General features: G+C 38.9%; 1 protein-coding gene across 2 annotated transcripts in view; it reads left to right on the forward strand.

Moving 5' to 3' along the window:
• The window catches only part of LOC126470038 (C2 domain-containing protein 5), a 238,690-nt gene that overhangs the window by 99,222 nt on the left and 118,804 nt on the right, over nt 1–20,664 (forward strand). For both annotated transcript variants that reach the window (XM_050097533.1, XM_050097534.1), the window contains one exon: nt 11,343–11,483. In XM_050097533.1, the coding sequence (XP_049953490.1) occupies nt 11,343–11,483 (141 nt within the window). The remainder of the gene's footprint in view (nt 1–11,342; nt 11,484–20,664) is intronic.

Below are 20,664 nucleotides of genomic sequence, written 5' to 3' on the forward strand. Positions count from 1 at the left end.
ATTACTAATGGATCTAATCCATGTTGCATACCTGCTGTTACATCTCCAGCCGTGTCTACAGGGCGTTCTATTGCGCTATCTGTAGCGATCGGTTCTACAACACTTCTTACTCCATCATTATCATCAGTGCTAACAGCTGAAGGCTGTTGCGTGTTGCTCTGCTCTGTTTGACTCATCTGAAACATTGCCCTAGTTAAAACCATATAAATGTTCTACAGTCAAGGTGTATATATCTCCCTTCACACAAGAATACTTCTGTGGCTACTTTCTTATAGTATATCCAGGTAAATGCAACTAGGGCAGATCAATCAAACTACATGTAGCATGAACACAATTAGAAAATGTTCCAATCTACGTCTACTTCCTCAATACTAGCAAGCTTTAATAAAAAATTATAGATCTGGCCTTTTTTCTGCGCCCAGCGTGCTGCTTTTATTTGTAGATCCGACTAACTTTGCTGCGAGTATTTCTTCTCTTTTTCAAGTTAAGTTGTCTCGTCGTAGTTCACATGAAACAGAAACCAAAATTATTTTAACAACGTACAAAAACGTGTCCTGTCACGGATTGGCCATTATAATGATTTCTACTCTGTAAATGATGAAAGTCTATATGAATGCAGCTTGCCGCTAACTTGGTGTAATGTTTTGTCTGTACAGAAGTGTATCTGTCGCCTTTATCGCTCTTTCACCCTCACACATAAATCGGTACAATAAAGTCAGGGCTTCGTGTTTTCTTATTAGGCTGATCCGTGAAAAGACAGACAAACAATTATGCTAATGGAGGATTCTGAGTAATTTCTCGAATTTCATTCGCTCTCTCTCTCTCTCTCTCTCTGTCCTTTATCTGTGTACAGTTTAACTATATTATTTACGTGAAATCAGCCTAGTAGAATCTCTGGTGGAGCCCTCCGTCTTAATATTCAGTGGCTGGCTTGCTAGAAAAGATCTTTACATTTGTTATTATTATTAAGCGCTGCATTCAGTTGGGAAAATCGATCGTTTGAACAATTCGTTCAGTTTACGACAGATCTAAAATTTCAGATGTGGACAAAGGCTTTTTTGGACGATTTCAAAAAACTCAGAAATTGCAGGCTCTCTTCGTCACAGCTGAAACTTCCCAATTAATTACAGGGCCCAGACAATCATCAATGATTCAGACAGAGAACTCATTCGTCATTCACTCTAGAATAAAATGGTCACAAACCTTATTTCTGAGGGAAATTGTATATTGAATCCATTTTCGTACATGTTCCGTTTTCTGTTGGTTCCAAGTCTCATGTAATTTTCTTTTACAGGGTTTTCTTTCTCTTTATATATCACGCTAGCGGCACAAACTTCCTAGCTCACTTTAGCGCGAAGACGAGTAAATAAATCTCTTTTAGCAATCCGATAATCTTCCAACCGATACTTCCGAAGCTGTTCCTTTTTCCCACTATAATAACCATGGAGCATACATTTCTGTACCTCTGTTGTTCCAAAGAATAAACGTGCTAGAAAAATACCTTGGCGTCGACGAGCTGTCGGCGCATATATTACTAGAAAATCTGATCAGATACTTTTCAAACGTAAATACATGTGGATGATTTGGTTGACCATTATTAATTATTGCGTGGTAGAGGGTAATTTTCCGTGGGGAGATTACACGTGGAGGGTTGTGGTCCAGGCATGATAAGACTGATCGGTCTGCTTCTTGCATTGGAAAAATTCAACCCTGACTGCCAGGACGTGTGTACTGGTGAAAGTAGGAAGACAACAATGAACATAAATGAAATGATAATTAAATTAAGACCCTAAGCTGTCGACAGGCATTGATATATATCAACGGGGACAGTTGAAAATGTGTGCCCCAACTGGGACTCGAACTCGGGATATCCGGGCAGATGCTCTATCCATCTGAGCCACCGAGGGCACAGAGGATAGTGCGACTGCAGGTATTTATCCCTTGCACGCTCCCCATGAGACTCACATTCCCAACTTAATGTCCACACACTACATTCGTAGTGCCCCTGCCCATTACTCTCATTACTCGCGGCAGACAATCTTACCGAGTCCCGTAAGAGTTCGGACAATGTGTGTGCATCCAGCACAGAAGAAGAAGGTAAATGGTTGGTTAGCCTTAACTATATGAAGATGGTATCTGTTCTTTACACATGTCCAAAACTGCTACATAATTAGGTTCCCAGCATAAGGACCACATAAGGTCACTAGAGTATTATTGCTTTATGTAAAATTATTATAATATTTGGATGCAATGGGATTTCATCAGGTTAACTTTGTGAAGTTCACATTCAGATTACTCACACTTGTGTTGAGCAGGAGGTATGATTAAATCACCAATGATTACAATGTCGCAAAGTGTGTGAGTTGGTGAGTGTTTAACTATAAAACCAGAGACTCAATCCCCAGTTGATATTCTGATTTTTTTCTGTAACTCATTACTTCTTTCACCTCTGGTAATGTTTTATGTACGTGAAAAATGCCTAGTTCCACCATGATTTGGAATACACTTTAAACTTTAGGTCCACCTAAAGTTGGTTAAGTTGGAAGAAGGTACATGCATGCCACCTGCAGTAGGAGAGGGAAAGTATGTAGAAATTTAGAAGGAAATGATTATCAGCAGGGTAGGATCAGCATATAGGAAAGTCAAAATAATTTTCAGAGAATTTGAAAACAAAGCTATCAGCATTAACAGTGCAGAACAAATTCCGTCATTAATTGCAGAAGAGAGAACAGATGGTTGGAAAAGGTGCATTGAAGGCCTCTACAAGGGAGGAACTGTTCGCTAACTTGTCAGAAAATAAATAAGTATTGATTTAGAGAATGCAGGAGATCTAATATAAGAGTTTGACAAGTAAATGATATTCCTTCAGCCGTACTAAAATCATTGGGAAAGTATCAACTAAAGAATTTTTCAAGTTAGTTTACAGAATCTATGAAACTGGAGACAAACCATCAGATTTTCAGAAGCGTATCATCTATACAATCCCAAAGATAGCTAAGGCAGGTAAATGTGAGAACAGTCACACAGTCATCTTGATAACTCTTGCATTCAAGTTGCTGACCAGAATAATATACAGAATAATGGGAAAGAAAATTGAGAATCAGTTAAATGATGATCAGCTTGGATTTAGGAAAGATAAAAGCACCAGAGAGGCAGTGCTAGTGTTACACTTGATAATGGAAGCAAGATGTATCAAAAATTAATACGCACACATTATATTTGTTGGCCTACTAAAAGCATCCAATAATACAAAGTGGTGCAAAATGTTTGGAATATTCAGCAAAATAGGTATACAAAAGGGAAAGAAAAGTGATGTTGTGTTCACTAACAGTAGGTAGCGAAAACAAAGGTAGCAGGATGCGAACCCCCTGCCACAGATATCCATAGCTAAATGGAAGTGGCTTGCTTGCACACGAACTACAAACTCTTCACAGGCAATATATCTAAAACAAAATCACTAGGCAACCATGAGAAATGATGATAATCATTTATGGAAATAAAATACATAAAAATATTCTTGGCTTTGACTTCCAGGGAAGGTGTGGCACTGATGTAGAGCTCTGTACCAAAGCTAACATAACACAGTGGATGATTGCTAGCTAATCTAATTAAAGTTCAGATGGACTGCTGTTTAGAATATTTAAGTTCAATCTCTCAATAGATAAATATTTTGACTATCATTTGTACTTATGTTCGACACTTGGTGTAAACTGTACAACGACTAAAACCGTTCGGCACTGTAGGTAACTTGTAAAACTGAAGAACTGATTTATCTGGGTGATAACTGATGTGTAACTGATGAGAACTGCCAGAAACTGATAAGAACTGGCGAGGAACTGGGCAATAACTGCTCAAGTGTTGGCATGCCGTCGCTCAAATTGTGCGCTCGGTGTATGAATGTCATCATGTGAACTATTTGGTGGAGGAACTGGGCAATAACTGCTCAAGTGTTGGCATGCCATCGCTCAAATTGTGCGCTCGGTGTATGAATGTCATCATGTGAACTATTTGGTGGATGTTGCAGATAGCTTTCAGTTTCAGTGCACTCTCTGGTGGCAGTGGTAACTATTGGCAGATGAATGGCCTGTTTTATATCTTGTGCAGAAACCTAAAACAGTTGATATGAGTGCCATCTAGGAGGTAACTGACAGTACTATTTGTTGCACCATGCTGAGACTGCCTGTTATGCGGCACTCCCTCCCTGATGCTACTGCTGTGTACCACAGTTGATGGTGATGCAGCAGGTAATATACAATATGTGCAAGAACTAAGAGGGTAAAAATAAGAATGGGAGACCAAGAGAGAAGTGGTTGCATTAAAATCTGCATAAAGCTAATAAGCAGACTTTATCCTCTGCTATTCAACCTTTATATCAGAGAAGCAATGAATGAAATAAAACAAAGGCTCAGTAGTGGACCTAAAATTCAGGGCAAAAATGATATCAATGATAATATTTACTGATAGCATTGCTATCCTGTTTGTAAATGAGGAGGTATTGCAGCTCCAATTGAATGAAGAGTCTGCTAAGCACAGGTTACATTCTGAGAATAAAGCAAATAAAGTATTTAGGAGTAGCAGATTTGGGATTACTGACAAATTTAACAACAAAATTGAGGATCACTTAGTAGACAAAGTTAAGGACTATGGCTGCTTTGGAAAGAAAATTATGCGTGTTGGTCAAAGGAAAGAAGGTATAAAAAGTGGAGTAACACAAGTAAAGAAAGTGTCCCAAAAGAATTGGGTTGGGTTGTCTCGGGAAAGAGACCAAACAGGGAGGTCATTGGTCTCATCAGATTAGGGAAGGACGGGGAAGGAAGTCGGCCGTGCCCTTTCAAAGGTACCATCTCGGCATTTGCCTGGAGTGATTTAGGGAAATCACGGAAAACCTACATCAGGATGGCCAGATGCGGGATTGAACCGTCGTCCTCCCGAATGCGAGTCCAGTGTGCTAACCACTGCGCCACATCGCTCGGTGTCCCAAAAGAACTCTACTAGTATCAAACATAGTACTTGAGAAAGAAATATCTGAAAATATACATCTGGAGTACAGAATTTATGAAGTAAATCATGGACTGTGGGAAAACTGAAAAAGTAGACAGTCAAAGCTTTTGAGCTGTGGTGTCACAGAACGATACTAAAAATTAAATGGACTGATAAAATAAGAAATGAGGAGGTTCTTCCCAGAACTGGCAAGGAAAGAAAACAGAAGTTAAATTTTAGTGGAGGCAGTTCTGTTGTATTTTATTTTTATTCTAATGAGTTGTGTGGGACCAAGATTTAATGGTGGTTTTGATTTTTATGATCATTATCATGATCATGATCATGATCATCATCATCATCAGGCAATTCAATCTTTTGGTTATGTGGACTCTTTGAGTCAGAGTGTGACATAGAATCCCAGCAAGTTCTTGAGCATCCCATTGCCAATGGAATCCTGCTGCCTTTTACAAGTTTCTGTGCCACCTGTCCAGTCGGCTTCCCTTCGATCTTTTTTGGTAAATTGGGCTCCAATCTAGTATTTATTTTGACTGTCTGCCATTCATTCTTTGAGTGACATGACCAACCTACTGCCATTTCAAGATATTTACTTTTTCTGTTATGTCACTGACCACTGTTGTACATCATACCTGCTGCTTTCTTTCTGTAGCTCAACAGTGATCTTTCCATTCCACTCTGAGCTACAATGAGTTTTCTATCAATGAATTTATTTAGTGTCAATGTCTCAAAGCTCTAAGTTATTACTGGTAGTATACACCGGTCAAAAATTGTTTTCTTCAGCTCATACAAGAGTATCATCCGTAAATTTGACAGCCCAATTTAATATGTCAAAATATTTTGGTTTTATGTCTCCTTTGATATCTACAAGTTGACGCAGATAGTCATTTTCTATTACCCTTTGCAGTTGCGTACTTCCAGCACATATGTTTCCCTCCAGTGTTCATTCATTCATTCATTGGGATCTTGATTTTTGTCATAGTTCATTTTTAGATCAACTTTGGAGCAGAGTAAGGCAAGTTTGATAACTAATATGTGATGTTCTTCTATACCATTTGCAAATAGAACAGTTTTGTCAAAAAATCTCAGATTTATTTAACCTTTTTCCCAGAGCATGGATTCCCTTTGTTTTCCAGTTTCATTTAGACATTGGTTTTCTAGGACTGCTGAAAAAAGTTTTGGAGATAGTCACCTCCTTTTTCATATTTTTCAATGGGAAATTCGTTAGTTCCTTCAACAACACACACAGATGCTGTGGAGGTTGATTATATGTTATATAAGAGTGTAATATAGCCATGTTCTACTCCTTGTTCCATTAGGGCCTCAATCACAGCTGGGTGACAAATCACATGGAACATGAGCCTTGTCAAACTATAAATGCAAGGCAAAAAGGTAGAAAGTACTAATATCTTTTACTAATTGTTTCTTGTAGAGAGAGGATATGCTCAATTGTACTAAATCTTGTGCGAAACCCAGCTTGCTCACTGGACTGAGCCAGGTCAAGTGTAGTGTTCATTGTGGTAGTCAGATTTTTTGTGAAAACTTTGTAATATATGTACAGAAGCCTGATGTGGTGATAGTTCCTTATATCTTTAGTACTGCCTTCCATATGTTTTAGGACTATATTGCCTTTTTTTCCAATCTCTTGCTAATGTTCCACTGTGCAGACACATTGAAAATATTATAACTTAATTCTGTAAAAATTTTTCATCCATGAGCTATAATATATCGACTGAGAGGTCATAGTTATGTGGTGCAGTTCCTTTTTGATCTTGTCTGTAGCTTGTTTGACTTCTGTGGGGAGTATATCTGAGATCTGGAAGTCAGAAGCAGCTAATCATCATATTTGCTGCCGTATAAGACACACCGGCATAAAAAGCACACCCCACTTTTTAAGACTTTTTTTTAGGGAAAAAATTTCTCACGTAATACATCTACTGCAAAACCATTATATCACATAGGTGCATGTGCATCAAATATCTGGGGAGTATAAATAGGAAAAAGTGCTCTCCTTTTAATTTTTGTCCTCAAATCTGCATAATTCATCCTCAGAGCTGAAGGAAGGAATATTGTGTTACCATGTCAGAATCTGAATCCTCATACAATAAGTTATCCTCTGTAACATCCAGTGCAATACTGTTTCCACACTTCTTAAATGATTTAATTGCTGTTTTGTGAACCTTTGACCCGTTCACAAACTTGAGAAATGCTAGGGCTCGTACTGCTTCCTGATGGTGTATATAGTTTCAAAATCTGTAAAATTGCATCCATCTGTTCCACTTGTCTTTGATAAGTCCCTTAAATGGTCTGGTGATACATACATCTAATTTTTGAAGTAAAATAGTTACCAGTACTGGAATTACAGATAACTAAGTCTTCGATTCATTCAGTCTATTTTTAATGTCTTCTGTTCTGAGAGAAAGAAACTGAGCCCATACGAACAGGGCAGGCTTCTGTAGTGGGTCTCTAGATTGCCTAGATCAAATTTTCTCTATCCACAAACTCATTCCTCCTCCATTAATCCAGCCTTTATTGTGTACATAGACAAATACTCCTTTTGGCACTGAGCAAGATGGCACAGTGGTTGGCACATCGGACTCACATTCGGGAGGATGATGGTTCAAACCCGTCTCTGGCCATCCTGATTTAGGTTTTCCGTGATCTCCCTAAATCGTTTCAGGCAAATGCCAGGATGGTTCCTCCCAAATCCAAGCTTGTGCTCTGTCTCTAATGACCTTGTTGTCGACGGGACGTTAAACACTAATCTCCCTCTCCTCCTCCTCCTTTTGGCATTCCTTTAAAAACCAAAAGTGCTAGAAATGTTGTCCAATCAGCATGGCAGGATAAAATGACAGTGTAATGAGTCTTTTTGTGCCTTGAAATTGTAACAATAATGCTTCTGTGCCCTTGGAATTCACAGTTCTGTTAGAAGGCATATCGAAAGTTAGTGGAGTCCTGTCCATGTTTCCAGTTTGTGAAAATTCAAAATTTTCTCTTTTCCTTGCGTTAATGACAAATTGATGAAATTCAGCAATTTGTTCTTCATGTTTGGCTGGCATCTCCTTGATATTTGTATCTTGGTCTGCATACAAAGCTGATACCACGTCGTAAATCTTGAACACCATGATGTTGATCCAGTAAATTTGGCAGTCCCTTTGTTATGGGGTATCGCTTTCACTTGATGAATAATCGTCATATAAACAGAAATTCCATCTTGTCTGTTCTCTAAAATCCAAGTATTGAGTTCTGCTTCAAGTTTTGGCCATTTAACAGTCCCACTTCTCAGATTATGTTTACCGGGAGTTGCTTTCTTTAAAACATCTTTCTGATTCCACAAAGTTCTTATCATTTTGTCAGTTGGTGCTGGTCTGAAATGCCTTTCGTAGCCCTCTTTTCATGATGTTCAGCACATGCAATCACTTGCAGCATAAATGCAGTAACATAGCAGTGCCATTTTTCAGCCATAGTTTACAAATAAAATCACAGTATAGGTAGGGCACAAGTGGATTTTCACACTGAACGCAATAACTAAACACAACAATATAAAAACTAATGACAGTGCATGTGCATCAGCTGAACCCTACACAACTGGAATGCTTAAAATTCACAGGGAAGCTAACAATGAATTGCTTCAAGCTGGAAAACAGAAATTTGGAAGAAATGGAGCTTTTAGATACATACCTTAACTTGCTATCTGTGCATAAGATGCATCTAGTTTTTGCACTTATTTTTGAAGGAAAAAAGTGCATCTTATACACTGGCAAATATAGTAATCTAGGATCAAGGTATTATCATTGATTTTACTGTACAGGTTACTATAGGAATTACCAGTATAATTGAGTTTATCTTCATTATCTGTAATTTGGCTTTCATCTATGTCTAACACTATTAGCTGATTATTTCCAGTCATTAGATTCTGCTTGGCCATCTTTAAACTAGATTTATTTTCAAGACTGCCTTTCATTGTATCTTCTTTGTACCTCACGATGTCTTTTTTCGTGCTCTTTGTGAAAGCCTTGTGCAGTTCTTTATATTCTGTCTTATTTTTGTCTGATTATACTTTCAGTTTTCTTCTCTTGTCCATCAAACTTATCGTTTTATTTGTCAGCTTCTTTGGTTGATTTTGAGATGTACACAAGCCACCCATCTCTTAAGCTGTTGTGTTTAGTACTTGTGTTACATTTTCTACTTTATATTCTTTTAATTTTCCCTTAATTCTTTCATGAAATTCTGCTTTCTGTTCTTTGAGATTAACTTTTTCCATTAATTAGCTTCGTATTTCATCTTATATATTCACTTAAAATTTTTCTGTTGTTAATCAGTGATCACTCACTGTTCATATTGAACCTGTTCAAAACAGAGACATTTTTAACATTTTGCGGCTTATTGGTAAGAATGAAGTTTATCTCATTTTTCTCTTCAAAACTGTTAACCCACTAAGTCCATTCGCAACATGGATGTTTCATGAAAAACATGTTCATAATAGGTGTTTTCATGCATTCTGGTTTTACTAAAAATCCAACTGCATTTGACTACTGAAACCAGTCACTTTTTTGAATTAGTCTTTTGTTCCATAAACTAGTCTTAGAACCTTTTCAGGTTCATTTTCATAGCATGATGCTGGGTGCTGGATCTGGGAGAAGAAATAGGAAATGCTTTAATGTACCTCCATCCATAATGGATGAGCTTAATTTAAGTTTCCGTTTGGTTCACCACAGTAATACATGAGATTTCCTAAATCCAGGCAAAGGCAATTTTCACCTTGACAGTGTACTTCACTTAAACCAACAATGCACGATCTGATTTTCTGTAATACCTCTTCTATTTTTGTCATCTCTCACTAATGAACGACAGTTGTATGTGCATATTTGAAAACAATGATTCCCTCATTGCCTAGACTGTGGATTTTGTGACACTCTAGCAGCTCTCACCTGGAAATCTGAATGTGTAGTTAATTTAACTCCAGACAGAACATGTTACCTTAGTGTCACACATAATGACTCAAAGGTGAAAAGCATAATCACCACACTTGCTTCAGTAAAATGAAATGATCGTATGGCATTTATTGGCTGGGATATCCCATTTGGGGTTCAGCCGCCGTATTGCAAATCATTTTAGTTGATGCCACTTTAGCGACTTGTGTGTCAATGATGATGAAAATGATGATGAAGGACACACAACACCCAGTTCCCTGCCAGGAATCGAACCCGGGCCCCCTTGCGTGGTAGGTGGAAATGCTACTGCTGCACTACAGAGGCGGTCACCTGCTTCAGTAATGAATTGGTGATCCTCCAGCACTGACTGGCTCGCCGATGCAGTTTCCTACTGGAGTCTGTGGGGCATCTCTTGTGGGTTACATGCTGCAGTTGGAGTGAGAGAGGCTAGAGGACTATATTCTTGTGAAATCCTTATAATACTGTTGTGAGATGAACTTCAGCAACACTTCACCACCCCCATTCACCCCTCCTTTTTTATATTGCTATATATTTGTACTGTGGTTTGGAAGTTTTAATTATTACTAGTGTCTACCTACTCAGGTATGTTTCTCTCTTTCTTAATTTTGACATTATCTAGAGGAAGTAATAGAATTATAGATCCCATTGAATAGAAGCAAGCATGCACACACATGCATTCATTATTATTCTGTTTACACTTATCCAAGTTATGCTCAACAGAACATGATCAGTTCATCAAATGCTTACCCTTTATGCACACACTGTTCCCCAAGTACTTTCATTGATGGTGTGATTCCTACATTGTTTTCATGAGTGATCTGTTGCTTTTCCTGTACAGTATGCTATCACAGTATTTTCCATGCTTCTATATTTGACATAAATTGGTTAGTTAAAATGTTTTCTTATTTAAATGCTTTCGTAAATCATGTAGATAGAAAGATGGCTAATGCCAGCTGAAACTGGTAATTTCTGTTGAAATTTTTTGTAATTAAGCTGTTTGTATTGATGTTTGAAGTAGTTTCAGGACAGAATTTGAAACTATGTTGATGTGTTGCACTGTTGATAGAAATTTCTCAGATTTCCAGCTGGCTGGCAGTGTTGAAATACTGTAACATTTCAGTGAGTCTCATTTCAACACTGCAACATGGCTGGAAACCTGACATTATTTGATCAGTGGTATATGCCTGGATAGTCTACATTCATGCAAGTGTTGTAATATTTCAAAATTTAAAACGTGATACATTCCCTGTATTTATTTGCATTTTATTTTGTTGTTGAAACTGAAATATGTTGTTGGAACACATGTTTCAGTATTTTTCATGAGTATCATTACACAATTAAAATTTTGCCAATCTATATCATACCAATATTCATAATATTTTCCTCTTTAAGGTGCAACTATGGCTGGTTGGATACCTGTGTTTGACACAATGCATGGTATACGGGGTGAAGTTAATATAATTGTGAAAGTGGAGCTGTTTTCTGATTTCAACAAGTTTCGACAGTCCTCATGTGGAGTTCAGTTCTTTTGTTGTAAGTAAAACTGTGATTTTAAATTCAATTAGTTATGGTATTAAAAGGGTAGAAAATAGTTTAGTAATATTCTGTTATACATTTTTGTGGATAAATTTTTTGCATCTACAAGGGCAGATCAGATATAAATGGGATTTTATTTTTATTTAAATTCATTTATTGAAAAACTCAAGGCAATTATAATTTATTTTTCCACGTAGCCTCCTACTTTGGAAGTGCATTTGTCCCAGTGATGCCCTCATCATAAAAAAAACTGGGTCGTGTCACCAGCCAGTTGCACATGAAGTCTTCCACACTCTCATCATCTTCAAATCGTCGCCCTCCTAGAGCTTCTTTAAGCGGTCTGAATAAATGTGAATGGCGATAAGTCCGGGCTGTAAGGAGGATGATCAAGTGTAGTCCAGTGCATTTTCTGTACCTTGGAGGCAGTTAAAACTGCAGTATGAGGTCGCACAGTGTTGTGGAGGATGACCTGTTGAATTGATTGGTCTCATATTTTGCGGCGATATGCAAATATGCAACTCTTGCCTTGTTCAACAGTTCGCAATAGTAAGCAGCATTGATTGTGCATTGCTCATGCAAAAAATCAATCAGCAAAATGCGTCACTGATCGAAAATAACGGTTGAAAGAACCTTGCCAGATGACAGTTGAGTCGGCTTTCACTGGTGCTGGCTCCCCTTTCTTCTGCCACTGCTTACTGGCTTGTTTGGTTACTGGAGTGTATTGGTGAACCCACATTTTGTCACAGGTGATGATATGACTCAAGAATGCATCACCTATGTCCACAAACCTTGCTGTAAGCCTCTGACAGACCCCCAAACGTCTCAACTTCAGTTTTTTGGTCAAAGGTTTAGGGACCCATCTGGAACACACTTTACAGAACTGTAGGTTGTCTGTGATGATTGCTTGACAGCTCCCATAACTGATTCTGACTTTTTGTGCAATTTATGATACTCTCACCCGTCGATCGTCATCAATAATGTCATTAACCACATGAATGTTTTTGTCTGTAATGCTGGTCCGAGGGCGGCAATCATGCTGCTGATTTTCCACACGTTCTTGTCCTTCCTTGAACTTTTTATGCCAGGCAAACATACACATCCTTGATAATGTTTTATAACTCCTTCATGAGCAAGAAATTTGATAATTATGTGTTGCGCAATGGAGGGGTGCACCTGTTGCCCAGACATCGGTAGCGTTACTGACGAAACAGCAGGAAATAACTGACAGTACGCTCTCCTCACTTCTAATGGTTCTGCCTAAGCATAGCAGAAGTGTGTGGCCAGTCCTACCAACTGTTGATGTTCAGGAACAAAAATCCCATTTATATTTGATCCCCCCTCATATATTGAATGAAAAGTACAATCTTCTTCTTCTTCTTATTCTTCTTCTTCTTCTTTTGTTTGTGTCCTTGTCTTGCCTCAACGCAGGCTGACATGGTTACTATTGGATTTGGCAAGGTTAATTTTAACGGGTGGCCAGATTCCCTTCCTGTTACCAGCCTGTTGTCACCCTCTCACAAGTTATCCCTGGGACGAATTTGTGCACCCCAACTGTCTGTGGAGTGTGAACACTTCTTCAATGTTTCCAAATCATGTAATTGAGATGGGACTTGGATACCAGCCCAGTATTCACTTAGTCGGATGTGGGAACCCACTTAATAACAACATTCAGGTCAGCTGGCTCATCAGCTCTCACCGTTAATCCGCTGGGCAAATTCAGTCCAGAGCTGATGCACCTCCAAGTGCTGGAAGTGGCACTTTGACATATGTGACTATCTGGGCATCTTCTGATTGGAGTACAATCAAAATATTATGTTGAAATGGTGAAAGTGTTTCTCGTTAAGCGGTGTGGATGGTATGAGAGGAAATTATTGTTGTCCGAAGGAATCTAATTGTTCTCAGAAAGGAGTTGGGTTGTTACTATCTGCTTCCTCTGCATACAGGATGACCCAAAAGTCCATTAACATTTGAAAATTCAGTACTTCACAGAATAATGTAGCCAAGTAAAAATTGACACACATGCTTGAAATGATATGGCAACTCAGTGGCACTTCATATGACACAAAAGCAATAATTAGCATAACAGTTGATTTTTAGCAAAGATGGTGTTCATTGTAACAAATGCTCAACATGTCAGTTGTTGTTCATCAGCAGTACATGTAGTTGAGGGACAGTGTTGTGAACAGCACTGTGCAGCATGTCAGTAGGTATTGGTGAGAAATTGGACAATTGTGGTAGACTTGCAAATTCATGTAACCCCATAACCAATAATCACACAGATTGAGGTCTGGGGACCTGGGAGGCCAAGCATGAAGGAAGTGGTGGCTCAGTATGCGATCCTCAACACACAATGTGTGTGAGAGATCTTTCACATGTGTAGTAATATAGGGGTGAAGTACTATCCTGCATAAAAATCTTACCTTCCCACAGGTGTTCATCTGCCAGGCTAGGGATGATGCTATTCTGTAAGATATTAGTGTACCTTGCACCTGTCATGCTGACAGTTTGAAAAACAGCACACCATGTTTCCTGTAAGAAAAAGGGTCCGATCATGATTGATATGGTAAATCCACATCACACCGCGACTTTCTTGTCAAGCATTATAATCACAACAGTTATAGGATTTTTGGTAGCCCAAATTCAGCAGTTGTGGGTATTGACAGACCCTCGGTGTGTTAAATGAGCTTTGTAGGCCCACAGCATGTTAGACAATTAATTGTCATCCTCCCCCCTCCTCCCCTCCCCCCCCCCCCCCCCCCCCCCATTTTTTGAAGTGGCTACACCGCAAATGCTCTCCACATCACAAAATCAGTGGCTAATAGTTTATGATGATGCTGGATTTTGTACGGATAACATTAGGATATGCGTTAGTGCTCTCCAAACATTAGTGTGTAAAAAGCTGTTGCGACATACGACTTCACGAGTGCTGATTTCACCACGTGGAGATGAACCTGCTAAAGTCTCTGTTTCTTTCTAAACTTTCCGAGCAGCACTAGCAGTTGTGTCTAATCACCCACTCTGAGGCTGATTATCTGGAGAACCCAAGGCTTCAAACTTTGTGATTATATTCCTCACAGCAACACTTGTCACACGACATCTACCCATTGGAATACCCTTATTAGGGTGTTACGATCATAAAGCTGCAGTAGTGGAGTCTCCATTCTGATAGTAAAGCTACACTAACATTGCCTTTTCTGGTAAAGTCAACATGCTGTGATTGCTGGCACATCCGACTCCCTGTCTCGCTACTGCTCATTTTATACATGATTCTCATGTTGTGTCATTTACATATTGCTGTCCAGTGCCATCTGTTGGCCAGTTTTTACACTGGTTTTGGTTTCATTAAAACTTCATGTCTTTTCAGGCATGTGTGTCAATTTTTACCTCTTTACCTACATTATTCCATGAATTAGTGCATTTTCAAATTTTAAAGGACTTTTGGGTCTCTCTGCAGAATCAGAACAATTTCAACCTGCAAGTTATTAGATGCCAGTTTTCAATGCAGGTTGTGGTCATTTGAGAACCACATAACAAGATTTCAATGATACTAGGAAGTCCTGGGTGGAATATAAATAGTGACTGGAGTAGAGGTGAATATATACAAATAACATATGGGACTGCAGACGGGTGATAGCTTCAAGAATTGTCAATATTTTGACAGCTGCACACACACACTGATTGTTTGACAGGTCATGTCATATTCAAGGTACAAATGCAACAAGGAAGCACTGTGTAAGTAAATTTAGACCCATGGCGCACAGAATATGCGGAAAAATGACACTTGTGCCCCCCCCCCCCACAAAGAGAGAGAGAGAGAGAGAGAGAGAGAGAGAGAGAGAGAGAGAGAGAGAGAGAGACCCACCCACCCACTCACCCACCCACACACACACACACACACACACACACACACACACACACACACATTCTCTCTCTCACCATGCAGTTTGGTCACACCCCCCCCCCCCCCCCCCCCCCTCAAACTAGCCATTCGTCTCTATGTAACTGCTAGTGTAGTGCCACCACACAATCAAAGATGGTCGATGTCAGACATTATTGACATTGAATATTAACCAGTGGGGTAGCTTGTGTGAGGTAGCATTAACTCACTCCCTCTGTTGTTTGACCAGGCCCTGAGAACAGGACTTCACACCCTATTTAAGCAGGAAGTGCATGCCAGAATCTAGGTACTGTTATTTTCCATAGGATGACCATTGCCAGGGTGGTGTTCTGCAATAGCAGATTTGCGTGGTGGTTGTAAGCGTGTGTGTTGCTTATGCTCAGTACAACAGTCCTCCATGGTCCTTATGGTCTGACCAATATGTGATATGCCAGAACTGCAGGAAATACAATAGGCATCACCTTATGTAGACCAGGATTATCCTTTACAGATCACAAGAGGACCACAACAGGATCTTAGATGGTGGTTGAAAAACATTTTTCTCATGATATTTCCTCAGAACTTGAGCCATCACATTGATAAGACTTCCTGTTCCGGCGTGGCGGGTTTCTGTTCTCTGTGCAGGCTGCACATTAAAATTCACATACCTCAGAACAGCATCTGCTCGATGTCCCTTCACGCGGCAACATAGATACTTACTAGATGACGTAAAAGCAACGTTGATGAAAAACACCATCTAATATCTACACTTACTGAGGCTGTGCAACTCTAATAATGAAATAAAGTTCTGTAGAAAAACTGCCATTAAAATTTTATCGGGCAGTAAGAAAATGGATTGGCTTCTGGAAAATAATGTCCAAAATTTCCACAAAAGAAGTTTATTTTGTCCGTATAGCCAAAGAAACAGTACTATTCAGTCCACATTCAAACTATTGGCTATTTTCTTCCAGTTCACAATTCATACACACTTTTCATACACACAGCAGCCAGAAATCTGTCCAGACCCGACCCGAATTAAACAATGTTTTCACAGTCATTAATTTCACCACTAATTTGAGTTATTACATTCGGTCCTTCTTGTGGATTTCTAAAAAAGAAATTGCTCGCCAAAAATGCTCAGTGGTTGAATACTGAAACATGCCACGTGGGTACTATGAAGGCCAAATTTTCACACGCGAATATCTTTCCAACAGAACAATTCCAAAACTTCCAAACTTCACAAAACTGTCCATAAATGCAACTGCTATTATGGCCACGCAATATGGACGTGAGAAGCCAAATATTTCTTCATTTTACACATTATTTTAACTCGCACTAGTAACATGACCGTCCGCGTTCAAAGCTAGAGGGCGACTCCTCTTCTTGCAGCCTCACCCCCAGTATAGCTATCAGGTAATGAGCGGGAACTGCCTTAATTCTGTTTGGCTGATCATACTCGCTGCCAGTGAAAGTGCTCACTCATGATCATACTCGCACTGAAACTGGCCTGCACCAATCCTTATACACAGACGCATTTATGTCATTCTGACATACAAATGTTAAAGTAATGTTTAATAAATGAAAACAAAAAGGCAATAATTCTGGAAATATTCTTTAGATACTGATTTTACTCCAGCTGACTTTCTGGCTGCTCTGTTACAATAACAATCACACCTAGAAATACGTCATCAGCAAAGTGGGTAAATTCCCTAGGATCATTTTCCCATGACAGGCTTGTGTAACTCTTGCAGGTTACTTAAGACAGTATATCATGCAACATTTAAATCTGACGAAAGTCCCACGTACACACTCTCATTTACTCACATTTATTCCCACAACAGTATTAGACACAAATAATAATTTTATCTGATTATTATATTATGAAAACGAAAAAAATTAATTGAGATTTTCATATTATAACTTTAATTAATTCTGCACTTTGAGAGTTCTGTTTATGTTTTCCAATTATACCGAAAGATAAACTATTATATTTCCTAACTGAATTTAGTTCCCTAAGTGTCGGTTTTTGTCTCTTTTAGCAATTTTATCTCTGAAATTATGATAGTTACAATGTTGAAATTTTTATACAATCTTCTCCTGAATAGCAAAAGGTAGTGTACGGATTTTGAAACTGTTTGAATAATATTTAATATCATTTATTTAGGTTCATAGATGGCATGAATATACAGTTGCTCGAAGTGACACAGGAGCTGTTCTCATGCTGCAGTAGCAGCAGGTGTATACGAGTCATAGGTAGGACACAACTTGCGGTCTCCTTCACAGCCTCCAGCTCCAATACTGTGGGCTGTACTGCAGTGTAGCTTACTGCAATAATTGTTATCGTGCATTAACTCGCGATGTCCACTGTGTAAGGTAAAAAGGCTGTAGATTTTGGTGTTATCTCCTTATTACCAACATTCACCCTATTTAGAGTTGGTCAATAGTGCAATGCATGTCTAATCTGTCTTTTGCTATAATCATTCTGACAAGAGATGAATTCAAGATTAGTTAACTCAGCTGACAACCTTGCTGCATCTGAAATGTCATTAGCTCAATAAACGAAGGTTTGAATTACATCTTCATACTGAGTTGTATGGTGTCAACTATCAGCCTATAGATGCAAATAAGTGTACATTGGCTTCCTATAAATGGCATCTCCCAATGTACAATCAACTTTCTTCCTGGTCAAAACATCAAGGAAGGAAAGGCAACCATCCTACTCCACAAACATCGTAAAGCGAATATAAGGGTGCATTGAATTTAGATGTTCCAAAAAGCCATTTAAATTCTTACTTCCATGAGACCAAACAACAAAAGTATCAACCACATATCTGAAAAACCACGCAGGTTCCAATGCTGCCAACACCAGAGCATGTTCCTCAAAATCTTCCACAAACAATTTTGCAGTCATATATGACAATGGGCCCCCATCACAACTCCATCTGTCTGTTTATAGTACTGGTCTTTGAGTAAGAAGTAAGTGGACATCAACACATGTTGAAGTGGCATAATTAACACCAAATCTAAACTCAATCAAACATAACAATTCAGACACAGGAATGCTAGTGAAGAGAGGGACCACATAGAAACTTATGAAAATATTGAAGTCATTCAAACACAGTCCCTCTAATCAACGTAAAAAATCTGTCAAGTTCTTAATGTGATTCACACACTGATCTGCTAGTGGGCTCAACAGAGTAGCTAGATGTATTGCTACAAGGTATTTCTGAGCATCAATGTTATACATGCCGACAGGTGATATTTTTTCCCAAAGAACTATTTCTACTGCAGTTAATGAATACTTCGAACATTTTGTTATTTGCTTGGGATTGGTTGGGAAAGGGGGGGGGGGTGCTCCACGGTCTGACTGGCAATTTCATTCTGTAACTACCCGACATTTGGATAGTTTGAAAGACTTGGAGTCTACTACTTAACTTCAAAGGTCTGTGATCAGTGTCACTGAGAAAGCTTTTGATGATGCAACCTTATCCATGCTAGGGAAAGGTTTAAATTTTTCACCGACACACAAGCATTTACCAGTTGTTGATGTTATAAGTTCTGTCAAATAGGTTGTTTTTAAACTTCCTCCTGATGCTGCTAACGAGGTTAGGAGAGAAGCATGCCTTGGGTAGACTATGGCACGTTCACCCAAGAGTGGTATAACAGCTGCTGAGAGAGCTGCCTTATGTTCACTCAGGGAGGTTTCTGATTTTGTTATTTTACCTGCAGACAAGGTCATAGCTATCATTGTATTGGACAAGCAGGATTTTGTTCAAAAGAAGCAGTATTCATGAGTTGATTCAGCATATCACAGAGTCAGTGCTGACATGCAAAAACTTTTGAGAGAAAGACACACAACCTTCTGAAGAGAAGCTCCTTGTCACATGAGACTATCAAGGGTCTTAATTTTTACTGTGCTGCGCCCCCTAGATTATATGGCTTTCTGAAGATCCAATGGGATGGGATTCCTTTAAGGCCTACTGTTGGTAACATCGGTGCTCCAATGTACCATGCAGCAAAACACCTTGCTATTGCTACTTCATAGTAGTCGGTCAGTGTGTGTATCACACTGAGAACTTGGCAAATTTCTTATGTTGGTTAGAGGGACTGAGTTTGAATGACTTCAATATTTTAGTAAGTTTCTATGTGGTCCTTCTCTTCGCTAGCATTCCTGTGTCTGAATTTTTATGTTTGATTGAGTTTAGGTTTGTTGTTAATTACTCTATTTCAACATGTGTTGATGTCCACTTACTTTTTTTTCAATAACCAGTGCTATAAATGGACAGATGGAGTTGTGATGGGGAGCCCGTTGTCACATATGACTGCCAAATTGTTCATGGAAGATTACGAAGAATGTGCTCTGGAGTTGGCAGCATTGGAACCTGCATGGTTTTTCAGATATATGGATGATATTTTTGTTGTTTGGCCTCAAAGAAGTGTGGATTTAAACAGCTTTTTGAAACATCTAAATTCAGTGAACCTGTATATTCACTTTATGATGAAGGTGGAATAGCAGGGTAACCTGTCCTTCCCTGATGTTTTGGTCAGGAATAAAGTTGATCGTACTTTGGGAGATGCTGTTTACAGGAAACTAACACACATTGATTTGTATCTACAGGGTGATAGTTGACACCATCCGGCTCAGCATGAAGGTGTACTTCATACCTTGGTTTATTGGGCCCACGTCATCTCAGATGCAGCAAGTTTGTCAGCTGAGTTAACCCATCTTGAAGTCACCTTTTATCAGAATGGTTATAGTGAAAGACAGATTAGACACATATTGCACTATCAACCAACTTTGAAAAGGGTGAGTGTTGGTAATAACAAGGTGAAACCTAAGTCTACAGACTTTTTCCCTTACACAGGAAGCATTTTCAGCAGGACATATTCTATGGAAATATGATGTAAAATGTGTTCTTCGACCACTGTATAAGATCATGTTGGGGTCAACTTGGGCTCCATAAAGGATAATCTTGGTCTGCATATGGCAAGTGCCTATTGTATTCCTTGCAGTTGTGGCTTGTCATATAATGGTCAGACCATAAGGAACATGGAGGACCGAGTATTGAGCATGTTTATAACAGTCAAGCAAATCTGATATTGCAGGATATCACCTCAGAAACAGTCATCCTATGAAATATAATAACACCAAGATTCTGACATGCAATATGAGTTGTTGAGATAGTGTCATTAAAAAATTGAGATTAATTTAGCAAGTGATCTTATAAATAGAGAACTAAGCTTACACTTAAGCTGTGAGTGGAATCGTGCTCTCTTCCTGGTCAAACAACAGAGTGACTA

The sequence above is a fragment of the Schistocerca serialis genome, chromosome 3 (genome assembly GCF_023864345.2).
Source record: "Schistocerca serialis cubense isolate TAMUIC-IGC-003099 chromosome 3, iqSchSeri2.2, whole genome shotgun sequence".
Lineage (NCBI taxonomy): Eukaryota > Metazoa > Arthropoda > Insecta > Orthoptera > Acrididae > Schistocerca > Schistocerca serialis.